The 15068-nt window shown below is 40.4% G+C and overlaps 2 protein-coding genes across 16 annotated transcripts in view; both read left to right on the forward strand.

Annotated features, from left to right (window-relative positions):
* The window catches only part of LOC135237313 (sialic acid-binding Ig-like lectin 11), a 48995-nt gene extending 34802 nt beyond the window's left edge, over positions 1–14193 (forward strand). Inside the window, exon 6 of the transcript XR_010324798.1 lies at positions 13055–14193. The gene's annotated coding sequence lies outside the window, so the exon portion shown is untranslated. The remainder of the gene's footprint in view (positions 1–13054) is intronic.
* LOC135237169 (myelin-associated glycoprotein-like) overlaps positions 1–14193 on the forward strand; it is a 30397-nt gene extending 16204 nt beyond the window's left edge. For 8 of the 15 annotated variants that reach the window (XM_064303993.1, XM_064304042.1, XM_064304026.1 and 5 more), the window contains 2 exons: positions 10157–10226; positions 12354–14193. In XM_064303993.1, the coding sequence (XP_064160063.1) occupies positions 10157–10226; positions 12354–12971 (688 nt within the window). In that variant the 3' untranslated portion in view covers positions 12972–14193. Of the gene's footprint in view, positions 1–2067; positions 2218–2497; positions 2576–4175; positions 4265–4699; positions 5057–5264; positions 5577–5844; positions 6115–7187; positions 7458–7555; positions 7853–9118; positions 9207–10156; positions 10227–12353 lie in introns of those variants that run through there. The other 7 variants (XM_064304080.1, XM_064304070.1, XM_064304106.1 and 4 more) reach the window with 7 other exon arrangements.
* Positions 14194–15068: the final 875 nt, after the last annotated feature.

Below are 15068 nucleotides of genomic sequence, written 5' to 3' on the forward strand. Positions count from 1 at the left end.
CAGGCAGGCAGGCATGCAGGAAGGTAGGGACCCCAAAGCCCAGGATTTGCACCAGCAGGTTTTGGTGTGGTGAAATGGGAATTCAAAGTAACCAAGTGGTGCTTGCAGGTCACGGCCCGTGGCATGGGGGCTTGCAGTTCTGCCAGGTGGCGTGGCAAAAATGACTACAACCAGGGAGGGATCTCCAGTCAACCAAATGGGAACACTGGATCAGACCGTGTTTAGTCTGGGTTCCAGAGCGGTGCTGGTGAGTTGGCCATACATGACATAGGGGCCTTCAATTTGATTGAATGGAAGTGGAGGGGCAGAGTACTGGCTGTTATGAATCATTTCAAATGTGGGGAATCAGCATTTTACCTTTTCATAAAATACTCTTTGAAATGAATGGAGTCCAACATCAGGATTGTGTTTTCAAGGCTTCCGCTGTTATATAGTCTCAGAGTACTACTGATTTCATGTCATTCATTCATTTTCATTTCAACTTTATACCAGACTCATCTTAAAAAGAGGTCCATAGCAGCAGAAAAAAATAAACAACAACAACAACAACAACAACAACAACAACAACAACAACAACAACAACAAATAAAATTAAAATAAATTATTGTTGTTATTATTATTATTATTATTATTATTATTATTATTATTATTATTAATAATAATAATAATAATAATAAATGTAAAATAATAATTTTGTTTTGTCTGTGTGTGCTGACTACTGGATTATAAATCCACAAAAGTAAAGAATACACACCAGGGGGAGCCACTGTGCTGGTTAATCACATTTCTGGAACGTATGCAGATTCCCTCAGTATCAGAGATGCGTGTAGTAAAGACAGGACGGATCAGATCTGTATTTGTTTTTAATCACTCAGTTCAAACAGAGGTGAGAACCTCCCAGACTCAGCTGAAGGGCTGAAATGCTCTGTAGAATCCCATTGAACTGGATCAATCAACAATTGTCCTTAACTTTGACTGACAGTAGAATGCAGGTCCTATTTTTCCAATTCACAACATGAGAGTCTGCCAAAGCCAGAAATAAAATTCAATTTGTAATGCTTAGAATTATTAGAAGGATATATACAAAATGGGACATATTTTTGAGAAATGTTACTATTTTATGTTGACTTGTTTTATGTTGACCATGGAAATGTGCGTGCATGCGTGCGTGTGTGTGTGTGTGTGCCTGTGTGTGTGTGTGTGCGTGCGTGCGTGCATGTGTGTGTATGTGTGTGTGTGCCTGTGTGTGTGTGTGTGCGTGTGCGTGTCTGTGTGTGTGTTTGCAGGTGTGCTTCCCATGTTAGGCAACTAACAAGTATCAGAAACACACTGGGACTACGCAAGAAGAGGACAATGACTACCAGAACCCTGGAGATGGAAAAACTGAGATCAGATGCTGTGGTCCATTAAAAATATGAGCTTGTTGTGTTTCCTTAAAAACTGTTGTCTTTAAAATTTGAATGCGGAGGGTCTCTTTAATCTACGGTGCACTTTCAGGCACTGTGAGCATTTAGGCAGTGACACAATTGTTTAGAGATGTTGAGAGACAACAACAACAGATTTAAAATTAAAATGAAACACCTAGAATCAATCTAGACCTTAATTAGCTTTCCTGAGCATAGACCAAGGATGTAGTGACACAGCTGCCCAAGAAACAACTGTGCAGCCATTTGTTCAATTACTTGGCCCCTCAAAATGGGGGGGACTGTGTCTGAATAGGGCTGTGGTTCCAAAATGTTTCACTCAATGTGGACATAAATACTTCATATTGTTATTGTTTAAAATATTAAAATTCAATTTGCTCGAATACAGATGGGAAAAAACACACACAAAAGTGTATCAAATACTTATAGATTGCACTGTAAACATCCACTGTGGCAATACATCTTCAAAATTGCTTTAAACAATAATAATAATCCTCAACATTGCTCAACAGTGCATATTTCAGCATGTTCGTGTTATTGTACTATGACAGAGAAAAAGTTTAAGTTCAGTAGCTATTTCAGAGATGGCAGGAAATTGTGCAAACTGTATGGCCCCATTTTTTCTTATGAGCGTTAGCCAATAATACGCACATCATGCATCACTTCCCCAGCATGCTTCAGGAAAGACCACGTATAAGCAGTTTCGGTTTTGTGTACGTTTATGCTTGTGCTCTGCAGGCTGAGGGTCAGTGTGCAGAGGAGAGATACAGACTGGATATTCTTCTGTTCTACAGTAAGTATATTTCCACCTGTCTAGCACTTGGTTCAGTCACATTACAGATAGTCTTCATGCTGTAACAGTCATTAGCATTTAATTAAAATGAACTGTTTTTAAGTTCCTCTATCCTCTCAATAATGGACGTGTTTTATGATCATTTCTTGTCAGAATACATTGCGCCAGTGAATGATTTTTAAACTTTTTTTTGTATTTCTTTTTTTTTTTACCGAAATATCGAGAAATTATTGTCTGGGTATCAATGATGTTTACCTCACATATTAAAATGTATTTTCAGAAATTTCAACTCATACAAGCAGTCTAATATTGCTGAACTGGTGCTTGTTACAGGCTATATCTTGTTATAATTCTTACAGTACATTTAACTGAAAATGCATGCTAATAATAAATGAGCCTTTTTATTTATTTCAGCCATTTTATCCATAGTCATTTTTAAAGTGTTTGCTTTCATGTTCTTGAAGTGAAATTTGAGTTTGTATGGCTGTATATCACTGAATAAACAAACATGGGTCCTCAGTGCCCATATTTCTACAATCGATTAAAGCAAGACTGCATATGATTTGGAGATGCAAGGAATTTGTGCTTGCTCACTATTAGAGATAACAATATAATAATAATTCAAAACCATTTCTTAGGAAGTATAGCCTTGTCAGTTTGGGCACATACAGTATAACTGGTTGATAAATTCAATGTAATTCAATGCTGTGGACCACATGAACGATAAAATACCATTCCTAACAGTGACTGTCAGTGACTGGCATAGGGCGCAGGTTGGTAGAGAACCAGGAAGGCACACTTGCAAACAGTTTAGGATAAGAGCCATACAGGCAAGGCAAGGCAAGGCAAGGAAGTTTGTTTGTATAGCACATTTCACACACAGAGGCAATTCAAAGTGCTTTACATAAAATAGATAAAAGGAAAGAGCATAAAAATAGTAAGTAAAAGTACAGCAGCTGCACTCTTCACACCTGAAGAGGTCTGGTGCTTAGCCAGTTGGAGGTGCTGTAAAACAGATTTCATGGGTCTACCTGTCAGCTGTTCATGGATTATCTAATGGTTAAAATTTATCGCCAATGGTATAATACATAGTGCATTAGAGTATTCATTAAACAACATTTCACTGCCATAGAAGAGCAAGTACTACAAAGCAAAGCATAAGAGCGTGCATGGACATGGTTAAAATAAAGAAAGACATTTCAGCTAAAGCTGTCAATTATATTCTGTGACATAATGATGTAAAGGAATATGATGTCTTAAAATTTAATTAATGTATGCAGTGCACTCTCCTGAATGTTTGGCTGCATGTACATGAGGTGTGAACTATGATCTATGGTCTAGGCCTCGCTTCAGCTCAGGCATTATGATTAGCTATTTGTCGTATAGATAGTACATACTTCACAGTTGTCTTATTTCTTGTAAATTTAATAATATCTAGTAGGAGTTAGAATATCTCAAGTTAAGCTACTTGTTGGAGTATAATAAAGAATGACGATGACTGAATAGTTCGTATAATGTGGGAAATAGTGGACTGAGTTATACCTGTAACTAGCCTAGATATATTATCGTATAAGTCAACGTGTTACTGAAATAAAATAGGTTCATATGTTATCTTGGAGATAGAATGATATGAACTAGAAGATAAGAAACTACAATCTAGTAAGTGACCTGCGAAAGGTTAGCTACAGTGTAAAAGTTTGTGGTTAGCCTTATGGACAGACAGTGGTTGACTCATTTAACTGACTCTACAGTGACGGCTTACTAGGCAAGCAGCAGCTCTATGGGACATTTATAAGGGGAATAACAGGATAAATAAACTGAACCAATAAAATCCAGGTAAAATCTAAAATCCAACCCAGTGAGCCTCACTGTTGCTGGTCGATAACAGGGCAGAATGGGAGCTTCATGTAAACAGTCTGTCTGTCGGTGCATCTGATGAGTGTGTTTCTCCTCTCCAGATCAGCTCCACCCAGTGCCTCTGCTCCTCACTAATACTGAGACATGATTGGAGCAGAGAGATTCGTCCTCATTGGCTGCCTGCTGCAAGGTGCGGCTTGGTGTGGGTGGAGTTATAGAATGTTCATTGGTACAATACGGAGTCGTTTTGTGGTGATTTGACCAAATATTAATATTAATTTATTTATGCAAAACTGAAGAGAAAAGAAAGTAGTTAGCAACAACAATGAATAATTAAATAAGTAGGAATATAGTGTAAAGTCACTGTTGATCATACATTTGCGAAACATCTGTCATGGATGCACTGCACAACTATTTGGTAACAGTATTTGAAAATATCCATGTGCTTTATATGAAGTGTTTATCATATTTATGGTGTTAGGTATGAGTTATCAGACATTCTAATGTTGCATTTATGTTAATCTATTTTTAACATGAACCAGGCTTGTACAGTGTAGTGTGATTTCTCTGTGCTGTAGGATCACCAGTGTAATATTGTGACAGAGCTGTGTTGTGTGTGTTGCAGGAGCCCTGGGCAGAGAGTGGGCAATCTGGATGCCTCAGAGTATAGAAGCTCTGAGTGGATCCTGTGTGCTGATTCCCTGCAGATTTGATATCCCATCTTCCTGGGATAGTTCACTGGCATACGATCCACCTTCAGTTTCAGGCCAATGGTTTAGATATAGAATTAAAGTGTTTGATTCTCGCAGCCAATCTGCATCTTCTCTGCGAGGAAAGATAACTGGAGACTTGTTGCAGAAAAACTGCACTACAGTCCTGGAGAACCCTCCAATCGGTTATGGTGGTTATTATTACTTCAGATTAGACAGCCCATATCTGAAACAGACTTTTACACAACAAAGTGTTCAAATTAATATCAAAGGTAATGCACTTTCTGGTCAATGTCAAATTTCTGTGTAAACTGTCCATGGTGTGTTTGCCGTAACTGTAACAGTGTCTGATGATTAAGAGGTAAATACAGGATGTTAATGCAGATTGTGTGAGAGAGTCTTCTGGTTACTTTTAGTTCTTCAGTTAAAAGTGACTCTAAAGTCCTGAGTAACCCGTCCTCATGTCTCCATGTCTCCTAGACTCTCCACCCAAACCCAAGTTCCCCATAAAGAAGGTGGAGGTGATGGAGGGGACCTCTGTGAGTTTGAACTGCACTGCTGCAGCACCCTGTCCCAAACTCCCCCCAAATCTGACATGGACCCCCAGGCTGAGTGACAGTGTGGATCAACTGCAAGAGAATGAGGATAAAACCAAATCTGTGTCTTCTGTTCTGACCTTCACTGCTTCCCACCTCCACGATGGGCAGGAGATCACCTGCAGGGCACTTTACACTCTGCAACATGGAGACATTCAGAAGATGTCTGAGGCCAATCTGACTCTCAGAGTTCTGTGTAAGAGAGATTTTGAAAAGCAAGGAATTTAATAGTCTAATAATAGTTTAATAGAAAAAATCAGTAATAATAATAATAATAATAATAATAATAATAATAATAATAATTTAAAGCTTTTGTCATAGTCAGTGTGCTGCGCAGAATAAACAGCATAAGTAAATAATGATCAAATTTGAATGATCTAAAGTAGTGTCATCCTTTCAAGGCAGATTGTTACACCACAAAAAAAAAAGACAAATCAAGAGTGTCATATTTTTATATCTCTTAGATCCTCCTAAGAACACCTCAGTGTCAGGCAGTCCCTCTGGATCAGTGTTTGCGGGCAGCTCTGTGACTCTGACCTGCAGCAGTAATGCCAACCCAGCAGTGCAGAAGTACACCTGGTATAAAGTGAATGGGACAGAGATGCACACTGTAGGAACTGGACAGAATCTCACCTTCAATGTGACTGAGTCCAGTGGCAGTGAACAGTACTACTGTGAAGCACAGAATGAACATGGCAAGGAGAACTCAACAGCTTTACAGCTGGAAGTCGACTGTATGTTTGCCATTATGTCAATTATATGTTCATTGCAATATATACATATATATATATATATATATATATATATAAATATATATATATATATATATATATATACACACATTTATATTGATTATCTTGTTATTACAGCAGTAATGTACATGTGTATTTCTTGCATGCAGCTGTACCAGATAATCCGATTTTCCATCCTTTATAATATTTAGTGATATGAATTTTTTGAACAGGGATTAGGAGTCGATCAGGACTGGAAAAAAATGTAACAGAGCAAAAGATAGTAGTGCAGAGCTTCATTACCATTAAACCTCAAGCACTGACGCCAGCTGTATTAACATTAGACCACAAGACCTCAAGGCAGCTTGTACTGGCACATGCAAGTGTTTCTCGGTGGAGTCAAAAGGGGCAGAAAGTGTGTGGGAAAATTATTTATTATTTATGATTAATATCTGGGTGGCAGTGCAGCGTAATGGCCAGTGAAGGTTGCAGGTTTGAATCCCAGGCGGGACATTGCGATGTGCCCTTGAGCCGCGTACATCCTGAATTGCTTCAGTATTTATCGATCTTATAAATAGCTACTATGCAAAAATGCAAAGGTTGTATAAGTCGCCCTATAGAAAAATGTCAGCTAAATGCCCATTGGAAAAAAAAATATATATATATATATATATATATATATATATATATATATATATATATATATATATATATATATATATATATATATATATATATATATATATATATTTAAAATGAGTTGCCAGGCCAACTTCCCCAAAAAATTGAAATCTAATGATTTTTCCATAACCTGTGCATAACAAAAAAAAATAATTATCAAAGAAGTGTCAGTATGTGTCTATTTACACAAATTTGGTGTATTTCTTTTAAAAAGATTGCAGGATCATTTTGATTGTGAGTTAGAAAATGAATATGAAAGTGCATGGGTCATTGCATTTGCACTCTGCTTAATAGAGTTGATTTTTTTGTTTTGTTCATGAACTGTTTATTTTTGAATACAGTAGGACAGGTTGCTACATTCCTTTCTAAAAGGCAAATTATATATATTTTTCCAGATCCTCCTAAGAACACCTCAGTATCCAACAGTCTCTCTGGTTCAGTGTTAGCGGGCAGCTCTGTGACTCTGACCTGCAGCAGTAATGCCAACCCAGCAGTGCAGAACTACACCTGGTATAAAGTGAATGGAACGAAGATGCACACTGTAGGAACTGGACAGAATCTCACATTCACTGTGACTGAGTCCAGTGGCAGTGAAACGTACTACTGTGAAGCACAGAATGAACATGGCAAGGAGAACTCAACAACTGTACAGCTGGTTGTGATATGTATGTTCAACATTTGGATTTATTATATAATTGTATAAATCATATTAAGGTTATATGTGTACAACTGTGCTGTTTGTAACTGTGGGTCCTGTGTTCAGACATGCCTCAGATCTCTGGCTCTGGGAGCTGCAGCAGAACTGCAGCAGAGATCAGCTGCTCCTGTGAGAGCCGTGGGAATCCCTCTCCCAGCATGGAGTGGCGTGTGTCTGGACTGCGGGTCACTAACTCTACTGACAGAGTCATCAGGGAGGAGCAGCTGGGGAACACAGGCCTGAGGAGCTCCCTCACCATGCGCCAATCAGAGGGAGACACGCCCACTTTCCTCTGCGTCAGCACCAACACTCTCGGTTCCTCCAGCCTCCAGCTCCACCTCCCATCACCACAGCCACACTCGGGTACACATTTCTTTTATTTAAGATATTTCTGCGTCATGCACTAATATAGAGAGGTGCCCATTTTATGCTTTTATTTAAGGGTTTGTACAAGCAGTGTTGTGAAAAAGTATTTGCCCCTTCATGATTTTCTCTAGTATTCTATATTTGTCACTTTGAATCATTTCATGTCTTTAGACAAAATGTAATATAAGACAAATGAAAAGCTATGCTATATAAAATACATTTATTATTATTATTATTATTATTATTATTATTATTATTTAATAATTGATGATTAGCTTCAGCCGGTTGAACCCAGACTGGCTTGATTGCAGCCAGCCCTGTTGAATCTGAACCTCACTCATATTGAAACTCACCATCAGAGTGATGTAGTCACCGAAAGGTTTCTTCAAGCGCACTATGCCGAGATCAAAGAAAATTCCAGAAGAGAGGAGAAAAGAGCCTGACTGGAAACGGTTACAAGGCCCTTTATAAGCTTCTGCCGAACCACAGTGAGAGCCATTATCGCCACACAGAGAACACTTGGAACACTGGTGAATCTTCCCAGGGGTGGTCGGATTGCCACAATTTCTCCAGGGATGCAGTGACAACTCATCCAAGAAAATCTACCAATTTGGAGTGGGCTAAAATTCCTCCACAGTGATGTGAAAGACTGATATCAAATTATAGAAAGTGTATGCAGTTAATAGGTTGTGCATCAGTTATTAAGTTTAATGAGTGCAATTATTTTTTCACATCGGTGAAATGAATGAGTTCACTCGGGTTCCTTTTGTCTAATATTACATTTGGTCTGAAGTTCTGAAATGCTTGTAGATGTTTCTTAATCCATCGGCCATCTTTGGTGGTCCAGGCAGGCTACAAGTAAGTCCCACCATGGCCATGCTCTCCGTAGACCAGCCTTGCGCAGCCTTGCGCAGCCTTGCAGAGAGACCGGCGCCAGATAGTCAGCAGCTCTGCGCAGATGCATCCTGATGATAAACCTTCATTCCAATAGCCTACAGCAAAAATTCCATCACGATAACGAAGAAATGAGCCACAAAAATAGCTGAACAGCCATTTACTTAACTCGCTCAAGTTACTTCGTTAACATTTGGTATGTGGTCAAAACGTATGGGAAACTTGGTTTCGGTTATGTAAATGAGATATGCAATAGAGGAAATCAGAAAGCAAATACTTTTTAATGGCATTGTATATTTATTCATTTGTTAATTTATTTTTTGTCCAAAGTGTGTTTCTCGGTATCTAACTGAAATGTTCTTTGTTCAGGTTTCGGCAGTCCTTCACTGCTGATTGCTGCAGCTGCCGGTGCTGGTGCCATGATGATGATATGCCTCACAATGCAGCTCATTCTGAAGTAAGAGAAACTGGGGCCTGGACAGTCAGTATGAAGGGAAACTTCACCCTGGTTCCATGTTATTGTGTGATATTACTCAACCCCACTGCTGGGGTCATCGTCTTTAAACTGCGCTCATGTAGATGTGCCCCTGTCCCACATCCAGAACACGCCTCTAAACCTCCACGCGTTGCTATGACATTGACAGTGGGCATGGTTGCCCCGACGACGTGAATTGTGTCACTCAAGCAGATTTCCTTTCAGAACTGGAATTGGATTTTCAGGAGAAGCAATATCCACGTCTGAAAGAATGTAAAGGGCTGTAACTGGCACTTTCTCTAGACCACATTATCGGTGGACAAATTCACCAACCATGGAAATTTGATTTCATGGCAATTTTCTCTTTTGATTTTCGGGTGGAATCTAGCAAAAAGCATTTCTTGTTCAATGAGTTTGAAAGTCATAGACTAGAATAAACTAGAATAGACCGGTGAGTTGAGGAGGCGGGGTGGAGGGGCGTGGTTGTGAATGATATGTTGGTAATCCGACCAGAAACAGAGAACATTTAGCATTTTTGAGGGATAAAATGACTCCTGTGATGTCTCCTTACTTCCAAAAGAAAACAGATGAGCTCCACCAACAACCATAAGATAACAACCATAAAAGCAACACCAATAGAGATTGGTGGATGCGTTCTGGTTACTTCTTTCATTTTTTCCCCCATTCATTCTCCATGAGCTGAGGGAGGCAGAGTACAAACCATTTCCTGTTTGGTTTTGATTTGATGATGGGAGCTGTTTTGCTACAGCGCAGCCCCCTGTGATGCTGTGATTCCAATATACTGAAAGTGCTGTATAAACAAAAACAGGCCTACAGTAAATGCTTAAAATGTAAAACTGATCTCCATGGTGATCGTAATGTGAGTGGGGCATGCGCTGTATGTCAGCAGTGTTGTTCCCTCTGGATTTTAGGAAAAAGAGAGACAGCCAGTATTCTGGAAGTAGAATGAAGGATGGCGAAGGGCTCACACTGACAGATGAGGTGAGTCTGAGCCCTGTGTCACACACACACACACACACACACACACACACACAGACACACACGCACACACACACACACATGTCTGAACAGGAACAAGAATTTCAGGGGTGGAACTCGTGGGGAAAACTCTGACATCACACAGCTCCCTAAAACCCTGGAAATTTTGGGGAAAAAAAATACAAAAAATAAAAAAATCCCTACAAAAGATTTTAAAAATCCCTACTCTTCAAAGGATACAGAAAGTCTCCTTTCTTCTTCTCTGTCTGTTTCTCTACACAGTCTCTGTAGCTGCCCTATCATTTCCTTCCCCAATGCATTTCAATTCCATGTCGCATGACAGAAAGTTTTCACTCTCTCCTCTGTGAATCCAGAACCTGACAGTAACCAGAACTAAGTCAAATTCATATGTAGTTGAAGTATTCTAACTCAATGGATGCGGGTAAAATTTGTAAACAAATACCTGCAGAATTCTTCAGGGAAATACTTCACTAACAGAAGCGTACAACCATATGAGCTAATGCTCTTGTTGTGTATTTTGCTTGAAAAACGATATTTTTTGAAGTAATCAGCCGAACTTTTACATAACATAACATAACATAGCATAATGACAAAACAAGCTAATCAGCCCAACAACGCTCACCATTTTCCAGACGGAATTGTACCTAAGTGCTCTGATTACATACAGACAATAATAATAATATATATCTAACATCTTATCAAGCCTGGTCTTGAAAAAGAGTTTTTGCCTCTACTACATGACCTGGCAGGCTATTCTACACAGTGACTACTCTCTGCATTTAAAAAAATGCTTTAAAAAGAACACTGAAATTTGAATTGGATAAACCTAAAATTCAATTCAGTTTGTTATACCTATATTATTTTTTTTTAGGTTTTCTCAATTGGAATTTTTTTTTGTTTGTTTGTTTAATTCAAATGGTTTATCCAATGAAACTTTTTTTTTTCAGTGTATTTGAAGTATTTACTCCAGGTCTGATTTAACCTATGGTCCAACGGCACCTATGACGGAGGTGTTATGCCTTTGGTATGATACTTAGGATTTAGTGTTCAATGGGCCATCCTAGCTATTCCAGAGCTCTTGAACTGTCTCAGCTAGGCCTTTAGAAACAGGGCAGTTCAGCCTTGACCCAGTGCTTTCCTGTCTGTCGCAATGCTTCATTCCTGTTTCACAACAGCGCAGTGCTGGCAAACACGGGTCACGTCCTTTGAGTTAAAAGTCAAACAAATTTAAGCAAACAACAACTATCTCGATTATTGCATTAAATTTGATAAAACTTAACTAAAAATATATAGAATTTAGATTTTTTTTAAAATAAGTCCTGGTAGTTTTAAACAGGTTATACAGTATATTCAAGTGCTAACCAGTCATCAGTTATAGCCAGTAAGTATCAGTAGTCAGCATCATTTGTCACTAATAAAGTAGAGCATGTCTGCATACAATATTCATAATGGGAAAATCATTCACTCATTTTCAAGTCTGCACTCTCAGAAATAAATGGTAAACGGACTGCATTTATATACCGCTTTTATCCAAAGCGCTTTACAATTGATGCCTCTCATTCACCAGAGCAGTTAGGGATTAGGTGTCTTGCTCAGGGACACTTCAACACGCCCAGGGCGGGGGATCGAACCAGCAACCCTCCAACTGCCAGACAACCGCTCTTACCTCCTGAGCTATGTAGCTAAGGTACGCAAGGGTACAAATTCTGTAAAAGTACAAAACCGTATCTCTAAACGTACTAGTGACAAGCGATTGTACCTTTCTAGGTACTGAATGGTACCTTTTTTTCTGAGAGTGCATTTGCAACAGGGTAGACAGAACTGACCATGCCTCATTCTCTGATATTTATGATGCCGTCGATCATTACTGTCTAGAGTTGTGATGGGAAAGTAAAGTTTCACGGATTCAGTAATGGGTGGAGCCACAATTTTCAGCCAGTCATTTGCCTCCCCCAACTAACAAAAACCTTTTGGAATGTTAGAAATCTGTGAACAGTGCACAGGAAGCGATAGACCTGTACCTCGTCATTTCACTTGTGATTTTGGCATATTCTTCTATCGACCTTTTTCAAATTCACACCTTTCTTTTCCTTTTGACCTCTTGATCAGACGGCCGCTCAAGATGAGGAATCGATCTACGCCAACAAGACCATGCTGTCGGAGGCGGGTGCGGTGGAAAAGGGGGACGAGGGCGCCCTGCACTATGCCACCGTGGATTTCTCCAAACTTCCCGGCACGGGTGGGGAACACGGAACGGGCATCGTCCGGGGCACTTCCAAACGTACGCCCGACTACGCCGTGATCCGACACAAATCCAGGGAAGAGAGAGAAGGAGGAGAGGAAGAAGGTGAGGAGGTGCAGGAGGAGGTGGAGAAGGAGGGCCAAGCTGAGCTGGGCACAGAGAGGGATTCAGCCGAGGCAAGAGGCAAGAAGGAGGAGGAGTCTCGGCCGAATCTGAGCCCACAGGCCTCCGTCAACCCTGAGCCCACGGAGGAGGCCACCTACGGGAACATCTGCCGCTCCAGGCCCACTAAGAGGGCACGGCAGGGACTGCAGCAGCCGCCCCGGAACCCTGCTGCAGAGGAGGAGCAGGAGGAGCAGCGCCAGGAGGAGAACTCAGCAGGAGGCCAGGAGGACATTTACGTGGACGTCATGAGCCCCCTGACGGAGGGTAACGGAAAGGGAACGGAGGAGAGTGCGTACGCCGAGGTCAGGAAGCCCAAATAAGTCACCATGGAGATAGGCCAACTCATCACACCACGCTGCACTCTCATAATGCCAGGTTTTACTTTACAGCACGATACATAACATGCGTTATGTTGCAGTACAGATGTTACGCTAGATTACGCCGTCATACTGTTATCCACAATCTTCCAGGCACTGTAGTAGGACCATGCACATACACATTGCCATGTGTTCTTTTCAGTACGCTATGTTACATTACGATAGCTTACACGTTGTCACCTTATGTTACATTAGCATATAGAAGTTGGCAGTATTTTTACTTACAATGTGTTACATTATAATGGCGCTTTACATCGTGTTACCTTACATTACGTTTAACAGCATGTTCACTTGCGGTGTGTTACATTACGTTATGTTAGCATACAAAATTAACAGTTTTTTTTTAAAGTGTACGGCTCTTCACAATGTGTTACATACCACCAATTATGTAATGTTTACGTTACAGTGTTACCGTTATACTACCAGCGGTGACTGTTTTTTTCCATGTTTGTGAGCAAGCCATTGTGTGAGGAGTCACATTATGGTCCATTACTTAGCGATGTTACTTTGCTGTGTGTTACCTTACATTGCATTACCGCTTGTCGTATTTAACCACACAGACGTTATTCACAACAGCTGTGTGGGCTTTTGAACCTGAGTCCTGTGGTGGAGTCAGACCAACTGTCTGGACTGCCAGTGAGATTACACAAAACGTCTTCTCATTTCCTGTTTAATATTCATTAAGTCATTAATATATATATATATATATTTTTTTTTAATCGCTGTAAATTATATTGATATCTTTTGCTGGTTTTGAGAATGCGTGCCATTGTGCTCGTTCTGATATTAAATATGTGTTTTAATATCTCATGTTCATAATGTCTGTCACTCAGAGTTTGGATTGTTATTCAGTGATAGGCAGGCCATAAGGGTTTTCAAAGGCTGATCCTGCAGTTGCAATGACCGTGATCATGTAACACTGCTGCAACTTCCGTTTGTGGAAATTGCACTCACAGTGGAAGTATGTTGATTTGTTGTAACATAATTAACAGTGCCTTGTATTTAACTGCATAAGAAAAAGAAAAGCTAAATCTGTCACGTGTATTTATTATATTTAATAAATGTTGCACATTTACATTGCTGTCGATCTGAATCAACAGGAGTTTTGGCCACTTGTTTGCCACACACCGTAATTGGTTGAATAAAAACATTGTATTTTTGTTTATTTTTGTTTCCGAAACGTATTTCATCCAAGTTTCACAACAGTCGTAAACGGTTTTCGCAAGTTCTCCGGGTTTTTCCGTTTGAGCAGCGCACATTCAAACAGATTAAAGACAAGGCCGGGACCAGCTGAAAGAGCGACAGATCACAGCTAAAAGAAAAGAAGCAGATTGAGTCCAAATTCCAATTTTTTTTTTTTATTGAACGTACCATCCAAGGCTCAATTCCATCTCACTCCAAACTCAGTCCAAAAATACAAACACCACCCCAAAGCCGACAGGGGTTGAGGAGATGTAAAGTATATGCAAGTTAAAAAAACTGGGAGAGAAACATTCATAAAGGGTAACAGTTTAAAAAATAATACAATTTTGGCTCAGTTTAGAACACCAGAACAGTTCCAGCAGCAAGGCAGACAACCATAAACCTTAAAATCTACATAACAGATTGACAGCCTGTGTTTGGATGCGGGAGGAACCCGGATCACCCGTACACAGGGAGAAATTGCAAACTCCACATAGAAATGCCACATCCGGATTCGAACCCGGGGAGCGTCCCACCACGAGGGCGACAGTGCCGTACGCTACACCACCGTACCCCCCCCCCCCTTTTTTGAAGGACGGACTGATCAACACATGAGGGAGGAGCAGGGGGGGGGGGGGTGGCGGGTTTCGAGCTAGCAGTCCGCAGGAAGCACGCGGGCTTAGACCGGCTGCATGCGGCCACATGAGCAGGGGGAGGCCGTTTAAACAGACCCCCGCCCCCATGTGAAAGGGCTGTGATAGGACTGTGACATCACTAATCAGCCGAACCAATCAGCCAGAGCCGGGCGAACAGTCGGAGAATGTTGTGTCTATCGCCAGCGCGCACGGACAGGCGGCA

This window comes from Anguilla rostrata, chromosome 1 (assembly GCF_018555375.3).
Source record: "Anguilla rostrata isolate EN2019 chromosome 1, ASM1855537v3, whole genome shotgun sequence".
NCBI classification, from domain to species: domain Eukaryota; kingdom Metazoa; phylum Chordata; class Actinopteri; order Anguilliformes; family Anguillidae; genus Anguilla; species Anguilla rostrata.